Here is a 23,527-nt window from a genome sequence, read left to right as displayed (position 1 = left end):
CTACATTTCTATTGCAGACTATTGACTGTGGTCTCATGTAACCATGTTCTGTACTGTATGCTCTGTGACTGTAAGCTTGTATGCTCTGTTCAGGCTGTGCAGGGCAGGACAGAGACGAGCACCATCATCACTAATTCCTAACAACACACACAGGCATTATGGGGAAAAAGGGTGAGATAGAGAATTGTTAAGAAGAGAAAGACTGAGTGTTAGTCAAAGGGAAAAAGTGTGTTAGTACACATGGGGTGATTGTCACTGTCTGTCCCTGCCTGGTGCAGACTGATCCAGGGCTATTGTTCCCCCTCTTAACTTCAGCTTCTGCGGAAAGGACACAGGAAATGTTTTACATATTATCTGTAACCCAGGTCAAAGTCTCTGTGTGACATACACAAATAACACCATTAGTCAAAAATGACCAGAGACATAAACTACAGGCCAGTTCACTAAAGGAGTAATCGATACAAAGTAAGTAAGATGAACAGTCAGTGAGGATCCTTTATGCCCAGCAGTCTGTGACCCCTTTTGTCTTTGTCCTTGGGCACCAGGATGCTTCTCTAGTTTCGTCTTCTACAAAAGGTTTATGATATTCTTAAATATCTGTGTTGGAGCATTTTCAGAGATACAGAGGAAGCAATGAGTGCACAGCTATCAGTATTTAATTTGATGACCATTCAAAACAATTCCAGTCGGGTGAAGGAAAAGGATTTGCAGAGGATAAGAGTCTTATAGTCATGGTTAAAGTCCTAACATTGTGACACGTGTCTTTCAGTATTGGCTAAATCCACTCAAAGACAGAAAGTGAGGAGAGGGAGAGAGAGAGTTGGAATGAGTGGTCATGCCAGTCAGGGATTACAGCTGATGACCAGCTGAGGCCAGAATGTACTCTCAACAAGAATCAGGGTTATGAAACTGATCCCTAAAGCACCCTGTGCACAGCAACACTGAGCAGGAGCTGGATTCTATTGCAACTCAAATAATACTGACAAATAAGGATGCCATATCTTCAAGTTGATGAGCATAAGCATACTTACGTTATGAGATGTATAATAGAGCAGCAATGATTAGGTGATTAATCCTTCAGTTGATTGTCAGAAAAATAATCGCCAAAAAAAATTCTGATAATCAATTAATGTACATACACCTCGTGCACAGACTTGTGAAAAATCTAAGTTAAAACTTAGCGACACAACGATGCCACCAGCATTATGTGCCACTAATTTATGAGCAGCTGTGATGGAAAAATATAGAGCTAAAATGATTGGTTGAATGAGTTGAAAATAATCTTCAACTGTTTTGATAGTCGATTAATAATTTCAGTAATTTTTTGAGCAGAAATGCCAAACATCATCTGACTCCAGCTTCTAAAATGTTAAGAATTTGCTGTTTTTCTTTGTCAAGTTTGTAAGTAAACTGAATATTTTGGGGGGGTTTACACTGTTGGTCGGTCAACTGTGATAATTATGACACACGACCTGATAGTGAGTCCATTTGAATCTAGTCGGGTAATAGACATTCTGACACACAGACCCAAGACCAAGACCTGCAGCAATAGAACTGGACCCTACCTGGACCTTGTTAAACTGAATATACTTTGGACCAAGCCCAACTCAGGCCCTTGCCAGGTCTCAGTTACTTGGAACAAAAACAGCATACAGCAAAAACAGCATAAAATGAAGAATAAACCCTTTGTTTGCTTAGACTATCTGAATCTTTGCTTTAGTCACATATTGCCCCAGGGTTTCTCTTGTACAACCAGTCACTGTTTGACACACAAGACCACAGATTTGCGCAATGTGTCCCTCTAATTTTGGAGGTGTACCTCAGCTGCAAGTCTCTTCTCTGCATCCTTACTCCAATACGCTTTTGTTTTTATCCTCAGAGACATGTTTCAGGTTGTACTCTTGGCAATCATTGCAGACACACAGGTAGTTGAGAAAAAGAGAGTGAGAGGTGAAGGAATCTTCCATTAATGAAAATAATCCCCCTTGCATTCCAGGGGACTTCATAGAAAAGATGAGTTTATGGGAAAGGGTGTGCCATGTGAGGTTTCATAAGATTTTATTAATATTGGCAGGAGACAACGGGGATTTTCTCCAAGCTGTAGCTCTGGGTATATTGGGAACTTAAAATAAAAAGACACAAGTTTTGGAACAAGCATTTGTTTTAGAGCAGGTCTTTAAAACTAGCAAGTCTTACCTGAATTACATTCTCAGCAGAATGAGGGGAGGGAAAGGAGTTTCATTCCAGGCTACTGGTCAAATACCCAAAAGACATCAGACCTACAACCCTCAAAGCTTGACTGACAAGTCAGAGAAAATGGGGCTATTCCTATTGTAGGTGCCCAATAATATCTTACTCAGGCTTTAGGAGCTGTAGACCAATGCTCTCATCAAGCCTGTACTAACATTTAGTAACACTGACTCACTTGCTCAGAGCAGATTAAAAAGGGAAGGAGTTATAACTGATGGGAACACAGAATAAGCAACAACGTAACTGCTTCCAGGCTGAGATAGCTGTCTAAATATACTTAATTGGGATTTGTAGGCTTTAGTTTTGCTATTCAAGTCTCAAATAGCATATATTTAGTCACCAGGATCTCCTACTGACAATGAAGCTAAAGAACTGTGAACTACCACACTGACCATATGTCTAGACATATGGCTCAAGGGGATTACATCAATTATTTCTTACCAGGAAGGAAGGTGAACTGGTTAACTACTGTGCTTCATGTTCACACTTCTTTACTGGTTTCACAGTATGGCATAGTCTTTCAAATGAGTTTCTACCATGAAAAAAAGTGGGGCAAATTAAAAAATACTCTATTTCGTTGAATAAGGAATGAAACAAAGGAATCTTATGCAGTTTACACAGAAAGGAAAACAGTGTTCACCCAGAGATAACAACACATGGGAATAGATGTACATTTTCTAATCACAGATAACCAAATAGACCAAAGTAGAATGAATAACAGATGCAAATACATCTGCTCTTGCTTCAAAAATTTATCAAACTGCAATTCAGCGCTCAATTTAGCCTGTGCCAGTTACTGGTTTAAAAACAACAATTATGATGTTTTAAGTGTCATATTTTTCCTGCTGTGTCAGCTGAAACAAGAGAAAGTCAAACATCTATTTTGCCTCAGGATTAAAAATTGTGCTCATGGAGAAACGGTGACAAAGCATGATTGTGCAGCCCTATCCACACACACTCACACGTGACTCCATACACTGAGAAGCAGCTTACAGATACAGAAGATCTAATAGGACTGTAAATCAGTGAGGACTTTACAACTCCATAAAGGAATCCTGCAGAAAGCAATCTCCATTACAGCATGGTAACCTCCTTTGGATGACTTTGTGCAGGGGGCTAAACACTGACTGGCCAAAGGAGGGCCAGAAGTTCAAGTGGGACTGGCCACTGCATACCACACAGTGCATGTTGTAGAAATGAAAGGTACTCGTAACATTAAGACCCATTATGTAGGTCTTGTAGCATTATGACATGTAAATTAACGCCACAGGTGTAAACTTCTGTCACTGCAGTGATGATATCTGAATAATGTACAAAATCCAAATTAGTCAACAGTTACATTAACTACCATCTCCAGTGGCTGCAACCACAACATTGGTTCACACATCGACAGTGTCAAATATGATGCAGTCCAAGTGGTTTGAGATCATACGCACCGCCCATTAGCCATCTGTATGGGTCAACTGACATCCTGATATGTAGCTGTTTCAATATTGACAAGCCCACAGAAGACAGCTCCTTGACCAGGAATGTGGGTGGGAACGTCTCTCTTCAGTGCAGACAGGGATTTTCTACCACCCACACTTTCCAGATTGGCAAAGAAAAAAAACTGGGCTTTCATGACCTAAAAAGATGGTTAATGTTACATACCATTTTCCCCCTCTGCAAAATGGCAACTATTTGGATGTAATGAGAGGGCAGAGAAACACTATGTCAGCTCAGCACACTGCCAAAAAGCAACTGAGCTGTTCAAAACCATGCAGGAAATGACAGAGCTGACACATTCTTGCCCGTGCAGAGGAACAAGACTGCAAAAGCAGGGCAAACAGCGCAAAGCAGGCGCTAATGTCAGCTGCTTTTTAAATGTTGATGTGCAGTGATCATTACAGAGATACGGGCAGTTTTATGAAAACAATACTGGAACCTGTTACAATACATCAGTGACAGTGGGAGAAAAGGAATGCAGTGTTGATAGATGCCAAAGAAGTGAATAAGCTGCTTTGACAAACCAAGCCCAACACAAAATCTTACTGTAGACAACTTTGCCTCAAATTATGGACCATCTACATTCTTATAAATAACAACCCATGTTGGAGGACATACTATCAAAAGAGCACAAACAATTTTCATTATGTGGTCTAAATTACAATATCTGCATGCATCAAATGGAAAAAAACTGAGTCCACCTTGGAGCAGAATCATACTGACACAACAAGATGAGACAAGTTGCTGTTTATTCTTGACACAGCAGTTCACTGGTGCCCCACAGTGATTGCATCATAATTATATCAACCAATTGACAATGAGAGAAAGACAAATGTTTACTTAATCATAGTAACCTCCAAATGACAAAATAATGTAGGTGAAGAAATGATATGACAGATAAAATAACTGACAAGATCAGCATGCCTCTGCTAGCTGTGGTAGGAGAAGAGAGGATGTCACTTTTGCCACAGACTGAATGTGGAGTTATAGCAAAGTTCAACATCAGTGATTGATTGCTCTTTAGTCCTCTGTGGCCACTGCCTGGTCAGATGCGGAGGGACCATGCTTATTGTGCATCACTCTCCCCCAGAGAGCAGTGGACCGAAACAAAGCATCGTTTGCACTATCTGGCACGTGTGACATCTTGCTGCCAACTGCTCCATTGTCTATGCAATAAAAAACGGGGAGAGGCATGGGAGCAGGGGACATTCCCCCTTTGTGTAAGGAAACATAAAAGGGTCTATGCAGCTCAGCTTGATGTGAAAGCCTCGCTAGCATAGTCAGTGTGATCGTACTCAGCCGCCTGGGTGATGGTTGTACACACTGGAGAGACGAAGTCGAGCATCATGTGGAAATCCCAAGTAAAACCCGAGCTAGTGATAATTAAACCCTTGATTTGCGCTAGGCACCAGGCTGAACTGGAGACCTCTATAAAAAGGTTTAAAGACTCCGCAACCACTCCTTGCACAGCCTCTCATTTTTGTTTCACATAGTGTATCGCCTAGCAACAGTGCGTTGCTAGGATTGTACAGCCTTGCCAGGAAGACGACCACTCATCTCTTCATGCCTTTTCACGTCTGTATCTCCCCTAATTTCTGTCTACAGGCGCTCCCAGGTCCAGATCGCAGTATTTCAGCTGCCCGCTGAGCCCCTCTGTTGTACATTTCAAAGCCGTGTCCGTCAGTCGGCTGAGTGACGTGGCAGACAATAACAGGATTTCACGGGACTCTCAAACTTTTGTCGTGACATGCGTCCACTTTTGGCCTCAGGTAGCAAATACGAAGGACTCATTCGACTTGTTGGATATGTGGAGAATCACTACGGGAGCTGAACTCACAGTTCTATGGGCAAATGCCTCAACAGGAGTCAGTTTACGAGCTGCGGGCGCTGCTGTCAGTTTGAGCGTCAAGTTCGATTGCAAAACAATACATTTCCGACTTTAAATACCCGCTCGTATCCTCAGCTTCATGCCAAGCTTATTGTTTTTCGAGTTTCTGGGTCTATCAAACATCCTTCCCTCTGACAGCTGTTTTGTCCACAGCAGCTGTAGCTGGCGTCCACAGACGAGTTGTAAAGTGACGCTAAGTAAACGCCGGTTGTAATGTTAGCTACTTGTCGAGGCTAGCTTGATTTAGCCCAAATTAGCAACAGCTAACGCCTTCGCGTGATGTACTGAATAACTGAATACTTACTTTTATGTCTGCCCGCACCCCAAGACTGTTTTGCGATGCTGGGGCTCCGTATAATTGCCCTTCCAGCGGATTTCAAAGCGTCCATATCGTAATCCAAAAGTGGGGCAAAGAGCCCGACGAGCGCCTGTTCGTCTCTGTCGAAACACTTCGGATGGTTTAAAACAGCCCTCTCCCGTCCAAACTTTGTTTCAGCGTTTTTTTCCTCCCCTGCGTAAGGTTAGCTTTCAGGCGATGGTAGATTATCATGTTCGTCCCCCTGGGCGGTGTCATGTATGTAAATTAACCGGATAACGCGCGTGACGCCCGTTTGTGGAATCACGCGAGTGAGGTTGTTGCAGCAGCAGCGCTCACATCCCGGGCGGGCGGTGCTGTAACGTTGTTCCTGTTACCACAAGGCACAGTTTCACTCACACCCAGTGTCTTTTGTGACACATAATTTGGTAGTCATTTCACGGGCAGTGGTCAGACCTTACATGATTAATTTAGCCACCAGGCGTCTTCTTTTCTGAGCTGCATTTCAGCGGAAATGTCAGTAATATCATGTCCAAATAGGTTGGAGGGCGGAACTACTTTAATTCAGTTCTCTCACCTTTCCAGCCTGATACAAAGCAATATAAAGCAGCTAGATTTACATTATGCATCATTGTAAGAGGTAAGAAATTCTTAGAAATAAATGTTTTTTGTTTATAAATGTGAACATTTTCCTCATGGTAACAGGTTGAAAGTCCTACTTTACTCATATATTTAGTGCCTCAATAATGTCCATTAAATGCCTTGTTCAAATTGAATGATCTCGCTGATACACTACATACACTGAATATAATACTATTATTTTCTGAACAAGTGCATCCTGTGCTGTATGAAACCCAAGCCACCATATTCTGATGGCCAGCATCATTCAAGTGAACAGCTCTGTGTGTGTGTGTGTGTGTGTGTCTGTGTCTGTGTGTGTGTGTGTGTGTGTATCTGTGTGTGTGTGTGTGTGTGTATCTGTGTGTGTGTGTGTGTGTGTATCTGTGTGTGTGTGTGTGTGTGTATCTGTGTGTGTGTGTGTGTGTGTATCTGTGTGTGTGTGTGTGTGTGTATCTGTGTGTGTGTGTGTGTGTGTATCTGTGTGTGTGTGTGTGTGTGTGGGTGTGTGTGTGTGTGTGTGTGTGAGAGAGAGTGTGTGAGAGAGAGAGAGAGAGAGAGAGAGATTCTGTTATGGACCACTTTTGGGGACAAAAGAAAATTAATGCAAGGCTGTGTAATGTCCCCAAAAGTGACCTATCATGGGGGGGGTGTCAAGAGTTCTTTCTCGGAAAAGATGCACTGTATCAGTCATTGTTCAAAATTGAAAGCCACAGAGTCCCTGCTGGACATCTGGAGGAGAGGGGTCTCCTGATGAAAAAAAAAAATGAAGTTAGGGAGATCCAGAGATCCAGACAAAGATGTCTCATTTCACAATCCCATAGAAGAAACTCTACTGACCAGCCAAGATAAATTCATATCATATTGGCCTCTGTTGTGCATGATTAAAAACATGTTTCATTTCACTTTCTCCAAGGCCTTAAGGCTTTTTAGATGATGCAAATAGATCAATATCATAACTATAAATAATATTTTTTCTATCTATGCTTGGGTCAAAGCTCTATACCTTATAAATGCCAACCTAAGTCTGCCCATAGCACATAGTATGTTTAGTCTGATTTAGCCATTCTTTGATAACATCCTTGTTTGTATAATAATGATGCTGATTGTAGATTGTTTTTAGGAAGTTGAAGTTCTTCTTTTGTTGCTTTTAATATCCCACTAAATGAACTACTCATGTGAATGGCTTTCAAAAAATCTTGCACTACCAGATTTCATAGGAGATGACAGACTCGGAGATAAAAGTGCAAAAGGCTCACACGTCCCTAAGGACATATTAGGCAACACCACCACTATCTTCAATGTGAATCTCACGCAGCAGTGCTTAAAGTACTGGTTGTCTTCTGCACAAAAAACAGATCCAACAGAGAATTATCATCACATCAGTGTAGTGCTGTAAACTAAACGATCCCTCTGTTCTCAGAGGTGCATTCCTTTTAAATCACTGTTACTTTGTTGGCAGCTACAACCATGCCTCACTGAAAGGCTTGAGACAAAAGAGTGCACTCTCTGCTTGTAAATCTGCCAGTTACTGAAGCATACAAGACATATCTAGACTTTTAAAGCAGCAACATGGGAAATAGAGTAGGTGTGTTGGGGAAGAAAAATCAATGAGTTTCTGCAGGTGGGGAGAGTGGAGGGGTCCACCTGCCCATAAAGAGGGGCACGTGAGAAGGTTGCCCAACATTAAATAGATGATTCTACACTCTGAAGGAGAGTAAAATACTAATGATTAATTTATATATGACGACAAACACAGGTAAGCAGCCTTAGCCATGGGAGTATACTGTATCTGTACACACTGTGTTGCAAATTTACTATATCTTTAGTGATCATCTGAGAAAACCAATTCAGTTTTAATCTGTTTTCAATGTGTTTCTCTTTCAGAGGGACAGATACAGAGGCAGGGGGATGGAAAGTGAAATTCCACCAAGAAAATTGCTCATGGACTTTATGTTAATTGAGCAGGTCAAGAGAAGCAGGGGAGCTCTACCTGGAATTTCTCATTTATGGCTTTTTCTCTTCAGACAGCTGGATTTACTGTAGATTTGTGAGGTCTAATGGCATTGCGAGTACAGTTGGGCCAAATGTCGACTGCTAGAAAAGACCTATTATAATCTGTTAATTCCACATGCTTTACTCTGCCAAACAGTGTGGTGCCATGCTGGAAATGTGAGAGCAATAAAATACTGAGGGTTGACTGTAAAACAAATTTATGCCCGACCTAGGCACCGGTTAATGTGGAGAAAATGAGTGAGGAGCTTTATCCACATTTGTCTCGCTGTACAGGTTAATCATGTGTATTTGGGGAAGTCTGGCATGTGACAGAACACTGAGCAGAGGGTTTCTTTCATGCTTTGAAATTCTGTGTCCTTGGCAGAGGGATCCTTTATCTTCCTCCCAAATTCCCCAAGTGCATTAAGAGAATTATCACTAAAATCAAAATGTGTGGCAGCCCATAATTTGCTCCCTTTTATGGACCAATCACTGAAATCTCAGGCCCAGAGGTCAGCAGAGCACAGAAACCCCCTGGTGGGTGATTATGTCTGAATTTGAAATGCAGACAAAGGGAGAGCGTAGAAAAATGCTTTAAATGGTGCACACTTCCAACTTCATCCTATCAACCCAGTGCTGCTAGATAGCATTATGGAAGCACCACTGGTTACTGTGTTTTGACTAGCTGGCTGAAATGAAAAAAAAAAATTCTTCAATTCCTTTTGTCCGAGCTGAATGGGATTTTTATAGTCTTGAAAATAGGGAATTAGTGGTTCTTGACAGTTAATAACCAGAGTCTCTGTGGACAGAGATTATCTCTTTTAACCTCCACAATGAAGATGGACAGTGCCTCCTAGTGGCAATGAGATGATAGGGCATGTAGTGAATCTCCAATACCAGGACCAAGCAAAATTAACAATCTTATGAAGTGTTTTCTTTTGGTTAACATCAGATCATGTTATAATATAAGCTATATTTAATATAAAAGTCTCTCATTAGTGCAGTCACTCAATAAAAAGCAACAATGAGATCCTTTTTCCTTCAAAGATGACATTAGAATAAAATTAAACTAATGGACTGACATGAATTCCTGCACAGCTGCATTTTTGTATTGCACGCCCCCATAAAGTTTAGGGACTTACAAGAGGCAGTTTAAAAAAACACAATGGTCAAAACTGAAACGACAGAAGCTGAGATATCCTGGCTTTTAGTCTTTAGTATGAGTTAAGCTACAATAATACTGGATTCTACATTTCCAATAATGCCATTCAATAGTATCTTCTATGAGATCCCCTGATGGCAAAGTTTACAAAGTGAGTAAACTTGATGTGTAAAATCGGTGGAGTGCACCTTTAACAAAACAAACTCTTAGAGCTGACAAGTTGTTTTGAAATATCCCGACTTATCTGAGTCACAGCAACAAGCAGAGACAAGTCAATTTGCAAGAAAAAAAAAAAGTTTATTCCTTGCAAACCTCACAGAGCGAGAGCGCAGCCAAGGTCAGACCTGGGGAGAAACAGAGCAGTGACTGTGGGCATAGAAAACAAAAAACAAACAAAAACACTTCTCTAGACTTTCAACAATCAGTTGACCAAACAACTGACAACTGTAATTTTCACAACTTTTTTTCCCCCAGGAGCCAATGTCAGCAATCTGAGCAAAAAAAGCTTCTCCATATACAGTAGGTGAAAACCACACGCACAATGATCATTTCAGATGATGGTGAAACCACATCAAGCGATTTTTTCCCTGCAGGAAAATAACAAGACCAGAAACAGGAATAAGGAAACTGCTTTAAAACAGCCACTTGCCCAACAGTTGCAAATACTGTAACATTCACAAAAAGAAATTTGACTCTCTAGTCCCTTACTTTTTAACTACAGTCTACTACAAGCAGGTGACCACTTTCTCTACCTGCTTAACAGAAACTTCCATTAAGCAATATTCAATTGGACTATTTGACGAAAATGTCAGCCAATGTATTTGCAGTACATTCTTGAACACATTACTAGAGAAACAAGCATTCCAGTCTTGGCACATGAACTGAAGTGGAAGATTGATTAAATAAAATTATTTAACTGCTATATTCAAGATGGTATTTCCAAAGCTTCATGTACATTGCTGTCCATCTTTACAGTTTTCCCTTTCAAACAGCGTATGTGTTTTCCACAGTGCAACTTTCAATTGGAACTCAAAAAAGAAAAGAGGGGGCAATAGATAAGCCGAGGGGTTTGGGGTGTAACAGTAGTGTAGATGACCTTTTCTGTACGGATGCGTTGAGTCAGAGACCTGTGTGCAGGAGACCCTGTGGTGGCTAACATCGTGTCAACATACCGACCATAGACAAATAGGCGTACAATGAAGTATTGGAAAAATGGGACTTGTATAATGAGGGACAAAGCTGCCCTTGAGTGCACACGATGGATCAGCTTCCCCACCAGTCTGGAAATCAGTAGGGAGCCTGAAAAACCAAATCAGTGCCCGAAAGCAACTTTGTCCCACTGGACTGGACTCTTATCCATTCCAGCTTAGCCAGATGCTTCACAACTAAAATCAGAGGCCCTGAACCATTTCTCATTATCACACTCACTCTATGTCCACAACTCAAGGCACTGTGATGACAACTGTTGAGAGACTCTGCAGAGTACTGAGAAGCTGTACAGTCTTCTCTTACTGCACTTCCTTCAACTCAAAAACTCAAAGCGAGGGAAACCAAACTGCTGTTTTCACTTGATGCTGAACATATGGAGCTGCTTGGGTCAATTTCGTTTCGAGGTGTACGTTTCTGTTTACAACACACAATTTTCCAGCTTGTTGAAATCAACACTTGAATCTTAAAAGAGTGAACAAACAGAACCACACAATACACTTTAAAAACTATTTACCACCAAACCCCAAAGCAGCTGAGGGAGGGTTAATTTTCAGTGTCTGATTGTGGATTAAAAGAATAAATTAAATGTAACAGGGGCGAGTCTGTGCCAACTTTGCACTACATTCCTCTGGTTGTACAGATGTTCCCAGACTACCTTGGGAGAAAAACAATCTGTCAAAATAAATTGGGATACAAGTCAGGCTGTGTGATGAAGGAGAACTGTTTTCCAATTTTAGGAGGGAAAAATCAACCTAAAAAAAATAAATAAAAATAAAGCAGCTAGTCCCCAGGGCCAAAGAGCAGGTAACTGGTTGCAGGTGGTTGCAGTGGTGGTGGGGAAGGGAGAGCAACACCCTTGAGATGAAGACACATACCCGATTCTGTGAGGTTTCACTAGACACTTAAGAGAAAAAAAAAAAACTGGGACGTCCTAGTTGACATGTGATGTCCGTTTTAAGTTTTTTTTGTCTTTTGTTTTAACTACAACAAATACAGTCACACAATACAACATCCTTCTGACCTGGCAAGGAGAGAACAAAAAAACCCCAAGAAAAAACAACGTTCTCAGCTGCAGACATGCCGAGCAGATTGGGAGGTGGTGGGCCTGCAGGTAAAATAAAAATGAGAGGAGTATGGATGGAGGAGAGGGAGGGGCGGGACGAAGCGTTCACTTTTTGAGTGGCTGGTAAACAGAGGCGTTGGGGTCTAGGCCGGAGGGATTGGTGTCCATGAACTTGGAGGAGTAATGGGGGGCCACGGGGGTCATGCTGCTGGTGTCGGCTGTGTAGGAGATGCTGGGCATGACAGCCATCACTTCGGCTATCTTCTGCTTCAGGTCTTTGATCTCCTGGTCCTTCTGCAGGATTTGACCTGAAAGCAGAGTCAGTCCAACAACAAGAACTTTGAGATTCTGATTCAAACCCATAAATGATTTGTACATGTTCTCACACTCCAAATATTCTGTTTGTGGATCAGGCTGACCTTGTGCAATCTCCAGTTGTCTCTTGGCGTCTCCCAGTGCAGAGAAGAGGTCCAGTTTGATCCTGGTCTCTGCACTCAGGCTGTTCTCCAGGTGCTGGGTCTTGTCTTGCATGGCTGACAGCGCTGACATCAGCACCTCTGTGTCTTTTTCATTCTCTTTATATTTATGAAGCTCCTGAAAGATGGAGAAGAGATACAGTCAGGGTCAAAGTCAGGAAGTTAGCATCTGCGACTGGCTGCTTTAGCACACTGGTGACTGAATGTTCTGTATTTGGCTGGGTAAGCCGACATGTAGGTAACATTGTGTGACTGCTGTCTGACATAAATAAAGGCTGATAATAACTGCCTGACTTAGAAAAAGTATATGGTATATACAGTGCAACAGCCTGTAGCTGACTGCTTGTTTAACTTCATCTTTACTGCCTTGTGTTTGAGCACTGTTGTTATGCGAGACAAAAAAGTAAAATAGGTGAAGAAATTATATTCTTGATGTCACCACAAAAACATGAACATTCACCACTTTCACACTGTGTCCATTTGACTTGTACACCCAGGCATTAGCTAGTTTTGGGAAACTGACTAGGACAGAGTTACAAGAAATGCTCTGTCATGTTGTATTTGGCTGTGTTACTTCTGTCTTTTCAGAAGCTGAGTTAAACTGTGCTCCAGGTTTTTGTAAAAGCTATTTGCATGCAAAACTGGCTATATGAGCAGCACATCAAGAGATCCACGTTTCAGGAATTGAAACTTTCCTGGATCAATAATCTTCTTCTTAAAGAAGCCTCTTAATAAATCGCAAATTTGAAAGTCAAGACTAACAAGCACCTTTAGCTCACCTATTGCACCTCGACATTACACACAACCAAAATATATTAATACACAAAAGTGTTCAAGACATTTAAAAAAAAAAAAAAAAAATCAGCTTGGTGATAACAATTCTTATTAATACTTTAATTAAAAATAGGCTCACCTGCACTTTCAATTCAAGCTCTCGGATCTGGTCCTCCTTTAGCTTGATATCCATTGTTAGTTTCTTACACTCTGTTTCTAATTCAGTGATCCGCCGCCGCAATGTGTCTGTGCACTCCCCTCTAAAAAAAAAGTATGACAAAAGTATTGAATTATATCAAACATAATAACAAATGATACCTTGACAGAAACAAGCAACAAGTCAGGAGTAAAATGGTTGATGAAAACTAGATTGGTAACATCAGATGTGCACCTACCTGGATGCTGCTGCTAGTGCTACTGCTCTGGCTGCTGTGGCCTCCTCTAACTTCTTTCGCTTCTTTTCGTCTGCAAGCTGTTTCTCGGCGGTGGCTCGAGCCTCCTGCTCTGCTTTGAGCCTCTTCTCCAGTTGGCCCACTGCCTGTTTGTCCTTTTGCTTTGCCTGCACAGCATTATGGAGCCTACAAGTGCACAGGCACACACATAACAGAACAGCACTTTAACAAATAGGAAATACGGGGGAGGCAGAATCAGTATTTCTTACCTGAGCTGTATGTATTCATCATCGTTTTATGTGTTGTAGCATTAGTTTTAACAAGCCAACCTAAATGGCTGGTATCAGAAACTAACTTGTGAATGTAAAGCTGTTCAGCAGCAAGTGTTGATGTGATGATGAAACTGCTGTTTTCCTAGAGTGTTTATTTAAACCAATGCATGACAATGAACACCCTGAATTATCCAGATAGTAACAATTCTTAACCAAAACAATAACTTGCCTAACCATGTTCAGACCTGTTGGAAAGTAGCACCACTCACTTGTTCTGCAGCAGCTCGTTCTCCTGGCGCAGTTGGCCAAGCTCGGTGCGTATGGAGCGCTCAGCACTGCCCAGCGAGCCGATCTGGCTGCGCAGGTCCTGCTCCACCTGCCGGCTGGCCTGCAGGTCTGCCTTCAACTTTTTAACGTCCTGCTCCAATCTGTCCAAGGTGGGAGAGTGAGCAGAGAAGATGCATTGATGTGACATTAAATATGATTTTTAGAAAATGCACAACGCCATTGCTCTAAGCACAGATGAAGTTGCATTCCAAGTAATGTTACACCTTAGTATAAATCACAGTAGAAAACATCTGCCACAGCAAAACATTGCTTGAGTTATTACTGCTGCCAAAGCCAGTTCATTCAATCTATACAGACTTAGAAATGAAATCTCATTTAAAAGATTCTTTTAAATGAGTCAAACACACAGCATAACTGAGAAAACTACACATTAATGCTTCTGTGTGTTGTCATTCATTCTTACAGGACCTAAGAGTGGGTGAAGGAAGCTTCATAACCATTTTTATGTCCTACTCTCAGGAAAGAAGATCATCAATCCTAGTCAAACTTTGAGCATGAGCGTCTAAGATTTATGACAAAAACAAGGTGAAACCTTAAAGCAGAATCTGATGCTACAGATATTGTTATAAATTCATGTTCTATCTGCTGTCATCTCAGACAGCCACCAAGCAAAACCTGCAACAAAAATCCACATTGCACAAAGTAAACCAATGACAAAATGAAATAGAAACCAGACAGGGAGGCACTAAAACAATGACAGACACTGCACATCATGTCCAATACCTTTGACATTTTAAACTGTCCGTCACCATCAACCCTACACTAAACTTGCTTAAAAAACACAACATTAAAAGTTTTTAAATTAACTATGTTGCACACTAAAGATTGCAAACAAGAGTGAGATTACATTTTTCAACACCCTCAGTCCAATTAAGTCACACCAGGGATAGGCGGTCTTAATGACCATCTGTTTGCTTTGTGCAGTTTCTGTTATATCGTCAATGGCCTAAGCTTGGGAGGTCAGCTGAACAGGGACAGATTCGGGTGTTCTAAAATGGATTTGTTTTTGCTATATATATAGCACGATCAATTTCTGATCCCTGTTTGCTTGCTCCAGGTACACCAGCTGTCAAAATGTAATTGGTGCACTCCATAAAAGCACTGGAACCACTTTTGGGTGAAGCATAAAATAAACAAACCAGAAAATAAACAGCATCCAGCCATCACATAGTATAGCCAGGCTTTACCTTCCTAATGCAGAGTTATTTAGCCATCCAACATTTTACTACTTTACTAAATTTAATGGAGTATATGTACTTTTGGCTTAGTGTGCAGTGTGAATTAGAATTGATACCATCATCAGGATCAATGTGAACTGGACATCCCTAGCCTCAACACATACTTCACAGTGGAAGACAAGCTTACATTTCACACAATATTTGATGTGGCAAAGCCTAAGTTCTCTCAAATAGTTTGTTGCAGTATAGCAGTGTTTTACAATATAACATGTATAGTATGGTCTTAATGAGTATGTGTCTTGATGAATTTGTCAAAGTCTAGCCTGACTCAGATGTAGGCCCTGCCACTGGGTGCTTACTGGGAGACTAGTCATTGTCTGACCATGTGCTTCTTACCTAACAAGTGCTTCTGGCTTGCTCAGCTGGTTGTTGGGGATACAGTTGTCTGTGGGATCCCTGTGGGAGCCACCTGATGTCCCCTTCCCCACTGCAAACTTGTGCTTCTTCTCGTTCTTCCCCGTGGAAGAGGATGATGGTGCAGAGGAGGGCACGCTGCCGTTGGTAGCACTATGGCCGCGGGGTGAGGAGTTGAGTGTTGTGGCATTGCTGCTAGCATTTTTGTAGTTTTTAGAGGAGGAGGAGGATGAGGAGGAGCAGGAGGAATTGTTGTCCTCTTTAAGCAAGAGATTCTCTGTACTGCCCAGCTCTGTGGTCAGTCTCTTGTTGTTCATATGGTTCTCCATATACTCCATCTCCTGGAGTTTAGAGTCCACTGATGATGGCAGGATGCTGTTGCTGTTGTGCTGCTTTTTAGCCTCCCCACCGCCCCTTCCCTCTTTCCCTTTTTCCCTATACTCTAGTTCCGGCAGTGGTGCCGATGTCTTTTTATTGGCTAGGGCGCCATTCTGTGACACTGGAGGTGTGTCCACTTCAGATATTCCTTTAGCTGCTGCTGCTGCTGTAGGGAAGTAAAGGGGACATTTATGAAATATATATATATATATATATATATATATATGACAACTGTCATGAAACTTCCTCTCAAAGAGTCTGGTACGTACCTGCTATATCCATCAAAAGCCTTCACTGACTGACAGGCAGATCTTTCAACTACCCATGGATGTATCATCACTGACTCAAGGCAACAAGCTAGCCAACCAGACACAGGCTACAAGATAACACTACACACCTACTTGTATTTGCCTACTCTATTTTCAGATTTTTTTTTAGGTGTCTAATTAATCAAATCAATCAAATTTTATCATTTAGATCTAGTAGACACTGTATGTGAACCTCAGATTTCCTGAACCTGGTGCCTCATGTGTGCTTACAGTATATAGGCATGTACATGGATTTGAACCATACCTTCTTCTGCTTCTCGCTCTTGCCTCTGAAGCATCTGTTGCTCTGGAGGCAGAGCCTGCTGCAGGAGCTGCATGTAAAATTCATTCTCCTTTTGCACCTCCTTTTGCTTCCGGAGGCGCATCTTATAGCTCACGTAGCTCTTGAAGCCGAAGCCCAGTGTGACCACTGGGTAGCCAATGCTACAGAGATGGAGATAAACAAGTGCACTCACAAGTCAACTCTTGGCTTATAAATCAAAAATTACAAAGTGCTGATTTAGTCAAGGAAACACTGCTGCAAAAATTGACTAATAATTCTTCTTCTTTATGTAGTGTTAACTAGTGAATGAGGTTGTGTGAAAATTTATATTCATATATTAATTTAATCCTGTCTTTACTTCACATCATTCCTCTGCACCATGGTGACACATTCACAGTCAACACTAAACGCAGATAAGTCTTTCGATCAAAACATGCCTGTCAAGGACAGTGTTCCGCTGCCCCTAGTAAAAACACAACAGTGGCTCACCAGTGTGCAGCAAAAGGACGACACAGGTCCACATGGAAGTTCTTCAGGTCTTTGAATCTGATGGCTGCCTCTATGTACACAAAAAGTATCCATAGAGACACTGTGGGCAGACAGACACCTCTCTCTGGAAAAAAGAAAACAAAATAGCAAGACACAGATGTTAGAAGAGGGCATCAAACCTAACTGTGTCTATAGCAAAGATAATCAAAATCTGCCAGAGCTGTCACCGAATGCTTGGTCATTGTTTACTTCTTGTTCCATTCGATATTACCCGAGTTTATCATATTTTTCTAATGCAAACGTTCTCATGTCTTTCAGTGTTAAAACAAGGCATCTGAACCTTTTTCTCTCAATGACAGAAAAACAGTTTGGTGCAAAATGTGTAAACTATGTTATTCTTTTAGTATCCATACCAAAACTCAGGTATGATACTGCTTTGTCTAAAAGCAAGTCTGGGTACCCACTTAATTCTACCAAACACTCCTGACTTAGGCCTAGTGCCCAGCAGATGATGTGGCAAGCAACCACTTTGACTGTCCCAAATTAATTTTTTTAGAATATGGATAATGACGGGGTCATTAGACTCAATTAACATAGTTCTGCCTTTCTCTCCCTCTCCTGCACACAGTGCATGGCCAGAACAGGTTTAACAAGCTGGTAAACTTCTGCAGTGATTTCCCCATTGCCGCATTACCAGTGAACCAGGTGCCTTATGACAGAGTGGTCAGGATACAGACATGACCCATTGTCACCTTGGCTGTTATACACTCAGACACCTTTAACCACCAGGCTGTGGAGTGGCAAGGGATATTAATACTTGTGTGACATCCTATGGTTGTGAATGTCACTGGTGAGTTAAGTTGGAAGGCTCAGAAAGCATCTGGGGACCACTCTGTTTCTCCCTCCCCCAACTGGCACTTGGATTTCAATCTGACACCTGGCCTTTGGTCAACACAGGGGGATACCACTAAATCAGAGTGACAACTAATCCGCAGATTGCAGCTCACTTACACACACCGTGCAAAGTTCTAAGAAGCAAGCCAGCTATTTGCAAATATGATAACACAATGTACATGGGTATTGCTTTTCACACCTGCTTTTCATAGAAGCACTAAGTGGAAGTTCTGAGAAAAAGTGTGATCCGTGACTCCAAAGGAGGATTTATCTTAATTATCAACTGAGTAAATAAACTGAAAGCCTTTTCCTTCCTTTCTTTTTTATTTGCACTGTTAAACAGAACTTCTATAGACACAAAGGTCGTAGCCACAGGGTAGCTTTTGTTCCTCATCTATGTATGAGACGCTCGCAAACCATTCGTCAACTTAATCACCGGCATTTGCCAATTTCCCATATGCAGTATTTTAACTACCAAATATGAAGACATCTTAACAGAGGAGGGCCATACCTGTGTGCCAAACATACTGCACCCACACATATGTACTGGCAGCGAAAAATAGCCATTGCACCGGGATGAAGAGGAGGCAAATGATGTCCGAGGTAAACGCCACACACACAAAGAATACTGAGAAGGCCTGTTGGTGAGAGGAGAGGTGGTTATGATAAAGAAGCAACATATGCAGTAAAGAGAGATGTAGGTTGTTTGTCTCCGTTAGTATTTCATGCTTAACTCTGACAAGTGAAAGTATCAAAGCTTAAACCATTCCCTTAAAAAAGAAAATCAAAATGGTTTCCAGGCCTCAGTTGTTGGACGCCAGGTCATGGAAGGCAGGTTGCCATACCTTAATCAGTTATAATGGAAGTCACCTAGTCCTGGGTGATTAAACTCCATATTTCATTGATGAAAAATTCTACCATGAATGGTTACACAAGCACTGCATTTTTGGATCTCTCTTTCTACATCTCTGTGAGACACAGACACACCAACACACACACCTACACAATGCAATCAATAAGAACAAGGTGTCCAGCATCAATACTAGACCCAAGGCCAAATAAAACTGACATATTAACATCATCATAGAAAACTTAGATAACACAGAGACTAAAGAAGCAGATGTGTAGTTTGTATGTCATGTCATGTCAGGTGAGAGGTCTGATCCAAGGAAACAGCAAACAAGATTACGGTGAAAACAGCTTTTTGTTTTTGTGGGTGTAGTAGAACTCAACTGAACCAATGGCAAACTGACTGAAAGTTCAGATTTCTTTAGGAGGGTACTACGTTCATACTCCGAAATGTGATGTTCATTGTACACCTACTGCAGCACTCTCTTGTACACCCAGCTGTCTTCCAGGTTCCTTCTCTAATTTTGTTTGTGTTGCACTGTCTCTGAATCAATGTTATATGGGTTATTTTGTGATCCTGAAGGGATCTCTGACTCTCGACTCCTCACTATCACCTTGTCTCTTGTTATTTAAGTGATCATTGATCATGTTCACATGCCCGTAAGAAATCAGATTATTGGGATAACTCAGGTAAGACATGAAATCACTTCTTTCCGAGTCAAAGCTCCCATATTTAAAGCTTATTACGAATAAATAATGCTACAGTAAGTTGTTCATTTTTTCAGGTTCTGTGGTGTGAGGACACTTTTATCTTACTGTGTACTTGTGTCTGTACTTTAGTCTGATTTTGGATTTAATTACTATGGACACAAAGACCCACCGCTATGTGTTCTTATCTTTCATTCCAATGCACCACACTTCTGTCAAGGCAATACCTTCCCTGTTCTGGTTCTTCTTATTCATGCACACCTCTTGCAGAAGCTCAGTTAAGCATTTGCATAAATTACCAACAAGTCATATTTCACCAACAGAAATGTATCTTGGCTTATCCATCCTTCTTATTTACATGACATTTAAAAAATCAAGTTACTGCAGAAAGGAAACAACAACCTGTGGTGCTGAGGACTTTCAAACTAAACATTTCGATGGTAAAGTCAGAACAGGAAAATAATCCCTGTCTATAATTATGGCAAGTCTCTGTAATTGCTCATGAAGCAGAACTTTAAGCTTGTGCATTCAACGTGTAAAAGTCGAGTGTTGAACAGAGAAAAAAAAAGTCTGGTATTATGTTTCTCTGAGATGCAAATAGGCGAATGTGCATGGGGGTTCCTCATACACGTGCTGTTTCTTTTATACTTGTATATTTATGTTTGTTCTGCATCTCAGTTTCAAACCTGCTTCCCAACCGAATACACCATCATCTTGTTTGACACCAGAGTTGTCACAATATCAGATTTTCAATACGTGATTATTGTGGCCAAAACAATTCACAATATTGATATTATATCTAGAGAAAATAAAATAATAATAATACTGCTATCGGCAAAATTATTATTTAACTTCATTTATTATGTGTTAAGTCTCTTTTTTGGCAAATGAATTAAACTCAAATACGAGTGTAGGGAGGTGGAGAGAGATCCCGTGACCCTAACTGTACAAAAACAATTACACTTAATGGATACTACAAAAGCAACCTGAACTGATAAACAAAAGATCCACAAGGCCTAACATCTGCCATCATGATATTATCATATGAGTAATATTAACAGGATATCAATATTTCATTTTTTAAATATCACGGTTATGGTCAATACTTGTTTACTGCAACACCCCTACTTGACACACAGGTCCACAAAGCACATAGTTGAGATTTGAAAGGTGTGTGCACCGTTTACTCTGTGACCTACAGTTAGCCATAACAGCTTTCTTTGCATAGTTTTTTGAAAATACAATACATGTTTCTTTGGAAAATCACAATAACAGCAGAAGACAGTTAGGTCATAGCTACTCACCAGCCCCTGGTATCTAAAGGAGTCGTACACACTCCGGATGAAGAGCCAGAACGGCCAAAGGTACTCGAACCTGAACTCCAGCACAAAGTCTGCCAGTAGTACCAGTGCCCACACCACCAGGAACTTCAAGTACAGGAAGGTACTAATGAGAAGAAAAAACAGATTTCATGAGATGAATGCAAATACTCTACGACCTTCAAGAATGTGTTTTTTTAATAAAGATTTTGTGATTTGTGTGAACAAGAATAGTACTTATCTTAACCCTCAAGAATCAATATATAGCAAGCCATCATTAAGTAAATACACTGAAAAGATTCAGCTTGATTGTGAGTGTGTGTGTGTGTCTGTGTGTGTGTGAGGGGGTGAACCAAGTGCAAGATGTATGTCTGGAGCTGCAGTTTGATAGATTATGTGCCTATGTGCACTGCAGTTGGTCTAAGCAGCTTATGTTATAAGATGCAACTGGGTGTATATATAGTATATCGAAATTTAAGAGATTTGTGAGGGCATTCTGAAAGAGGTCTACATCTGCACATAGTTGTATTCTTATGTCGTGCTGATTTGAACATTTTAACACATTGACAAGATACAGTTAATGGATGTCTTTAGGGTTGTGGCAGTAACACATGCACAGGGAATGCTGTTGTGCTGGTTCTTTCTCATAGTCACAATTCGTGTCGATTTAATAAGATAGAAACATTTGATGTCAGTTGACATTTTTGTTGATAGAACACTGGTGGGGGTGTTCTTTGATCTCCAAAGCATGACTGTTGTGTGATGGGGGCATCTGTTCAATAATTCAAGGGCCGCCCCACAGCTCTAGGTCTAGATGCCACGTGTGTAACTAGTGCCCTTTAACGTTTGGTTTATCAGGTCACATAGAAGTAGGACCTGTCAGGTGTTGCTGGAAGGACAACCAAGCAACTTAAAGTTGTCCAAACTAAATAGTACTACACAAGCGCTTAAGTAGTTAGGCTAACTGACTGTAGTCTTATCAGCTCATGTTTACAATTAATGTTAACATGGGTTAGGATATTACTGGATAAGTGAGCTGTATGTGGTGAAGTTGGCAATGAGAAGACAAAGCTGCTGTGGTGCTAGCTAACAGAAGTTACATTAGCTAACAGGGAAACAGCTCATTTTGACGCGGCTAGCAGATGACAACTGTCGTTGGAAGACGACAGATAGTCGGCGTTGTTTAATCAGTATCCAAAAACCCACTACAAATTAATTCAGACAGGAACGTTGCTATGAAAGAAACCTTGTGACATGGTTCAGAATAGGCTGTGCTGCGGCCTAGCGCTACAACTAGCTTAACGGCTAACGTTACCTTCTAACTAATGTACAACGAAAACATACCGCTAGCATACACTACGTTGTCACTGGCAGCTAGCTAGGTTAATAAGAGTTCTAGCGGTGGCAGTTCATTAACACATCAGTGGCAACGTTGGTAAGTTTCATGTTCTGCAGCTATCAAGCAGCAAGCATCTCCATTCAGTGGCCCCCATTATTGTCGTGAGGAGGACCCCATCGTCAGGCTCCACATAAGTTACCTGCCGTATATACCCTCGGTGATTCGGTTCCGTTTCAACGGCCGTCGGAGTTTGCTGCAGTCCGCATTGCGCCGCTTCATCCTCCTCCGCTTGGCTTTGGCCTTCGAGTAACCACTGTAATCTTATCCAGTTTTCTTGTGTATACGGACAAAAATAAAAAATGAAGTGCCTGTGGTGTATGTCGCTGTTACTATTTTTCTCCACTGGAAACAAAGAAATAAATAAAGGACTCTATTCGGGAACCTCCTCTTTTCTGTGAGCGCAGGCTCAATAAGCCCAAACCGCGCTGTATTTTACGTACGTCCAGTTGTCAGACGGCTGGTATATCCAATCAATCTATCCGCCGAGGCCTCTCACTTTGACGGATACAGACATGAGCCACTTACGTTGCACCGTTGCCGCTCACTCACTTCTCCTCCGCCAAAGGCAACAAGACAGACCGAGGAGGCGAGGGCCGCTGTGTGCGAAGCGTCTCGCCGTTAAACCAATCAGATTTTTGAGGACAAATCGGGAACCGCTGATTGACCAATCAACTGATCACGGAGGCGGGCTTTATGTCAGAAATCTCTGCCTTTGGTTTATTATGGGCAGAAAATATGCAGTCTTTGGGACAAAATTCCCTTTGTGTCAGACATGAAAACATCCACTCCAACACACTGGGTTATTTATATCAGTGCCTTTATGAGCAGTTCATTGACAGACTTGCCCCATGGCCTTGTTTGCCATCTATGTTTTGTAACCAGGTCAAAATGTGTACATTGTATATGAGCGTGTGCGTGTGTTTGACTAAAAAGTGTGTTGCTGTTATCGTTGCTTACAATTATGATTTACTTTACCCATGTTTACCGTTATACCATTGTCTGTAGGCCCAGAGCAAAGTAACATGATAAAAATAAAACTAGTGAACTGACCTCGATAGCA

At 41.4% G+C, this 23,527-nt stretch overlaps 2 protein-coding genes across 4 annotated transcripts in view; both read right to left on the bottom strand.

Moving 5' to 3' along the window:
* ldlrap1 (low density lipoprotein receptor adaptor protein 1) overlaps positions 1-6,167 on the bottom strand; it is a 38,384-nt gene extending 32,217 nt beyond the window's left edge. For both annotated transcript variants that reach the window (XM_022750571.1, XM_022750569.1), the window contains exon 1: positions 5,928-6,167. In XM_022750571.1, the coding sequence (XP_022606292.1) occupies positions 5,928-6,012 (85 nt within the window). In that variant the 5' untranslated portion in view covers positions 6,013-6,167. The remainder of the gene's footprint in view (positions 1-5,927) is intronic.
* A 4,166-nt stretch (positions 6,168-10,333) lies between these two features.
* Positions 10,334-22,876, bottom strand: tmem57 (transmembrane protein 57). 2 transcript variants are annotated; one of them, XM_022750970.1, is made up of 11 exons: positions 22,607-22,876; positions 21,054-21,195; positions 18,704-18,830; positions 17,299-17,422; positions 16,792-16,970; positions 15,823-16,384; positions 14,170-14,328; positions 13,632-13,814; positions 13,376-13,496; positions 12,406-12,580; positions 10,334-12,294 (listed from the first exon to the last, which is right to left on the bottom strand). In XM_022750970.1, exons 1-11 carry the CDS (start codon positions 22,684-22,686, stop codon positions 12,092-12,094), a joined length of 2,055 nt encoding a protein of 684 aa, XP_022606691.1. In that variant the 5' UTR covers positions 22,687-22,876; the 3' UTR covers positions 10,334-12,091. The 2 variants fall into 2 exon arrangements, with proteins under 2 accessions (XP_022606691.1, XP_022606692.1); XM_022750971.1 differs by having other exon boundaries at positions 15,823-16,381.
* Positions 22,877-23,527: the final 651 nt, after the last annotated feature.

This window comes from Seriola dumerili, unplaced genomic scaffold, assembly GCF_002260705.1.
Source record: "Seriola dumerili isolate Sdu_G_001 unplaced genomic scaffold, Sdu_1.0 BDQW01000149.1, whole genome shotgun sequence".
Taxonomy (NCBI): domain Eukaryota; kingdom Metazoa; phylum Chordata; class Actinopteri; order Carangiformes; family Carangidae; genus Seriola; species Seriola dumerili.
The sequence above is the reverse complement of the archived record's forward strand: the minus strand, read 5'-3'. Positions and strand labels throughout refer to the sequence as shown.

Bases quoted from the DNA above. Each gene is read 5' to 3' on its own strand.
- tmem57 (XM_022750970.1), bottom strand. From the start codon at position 22,686: ATGAAGCGGCGCAATGCGGACTGCAGCAAACTCCGACGGCCGTTGAAA. The intron at 21,196-22,606 runs GTAACTTATGTG...TCTTCTCATTAG, and splicing joins ACCGAGGGTATATACGGCAG to TACCTTCCTGTACTTGAAGT. The intron at 16,971-17,298 runs GTGAGCCACTGT...CCATCTCTGTAG, and splicing joins CGTCCTTTTGCTGCACACTG to CATTGGCTACCCAGTGGTCA.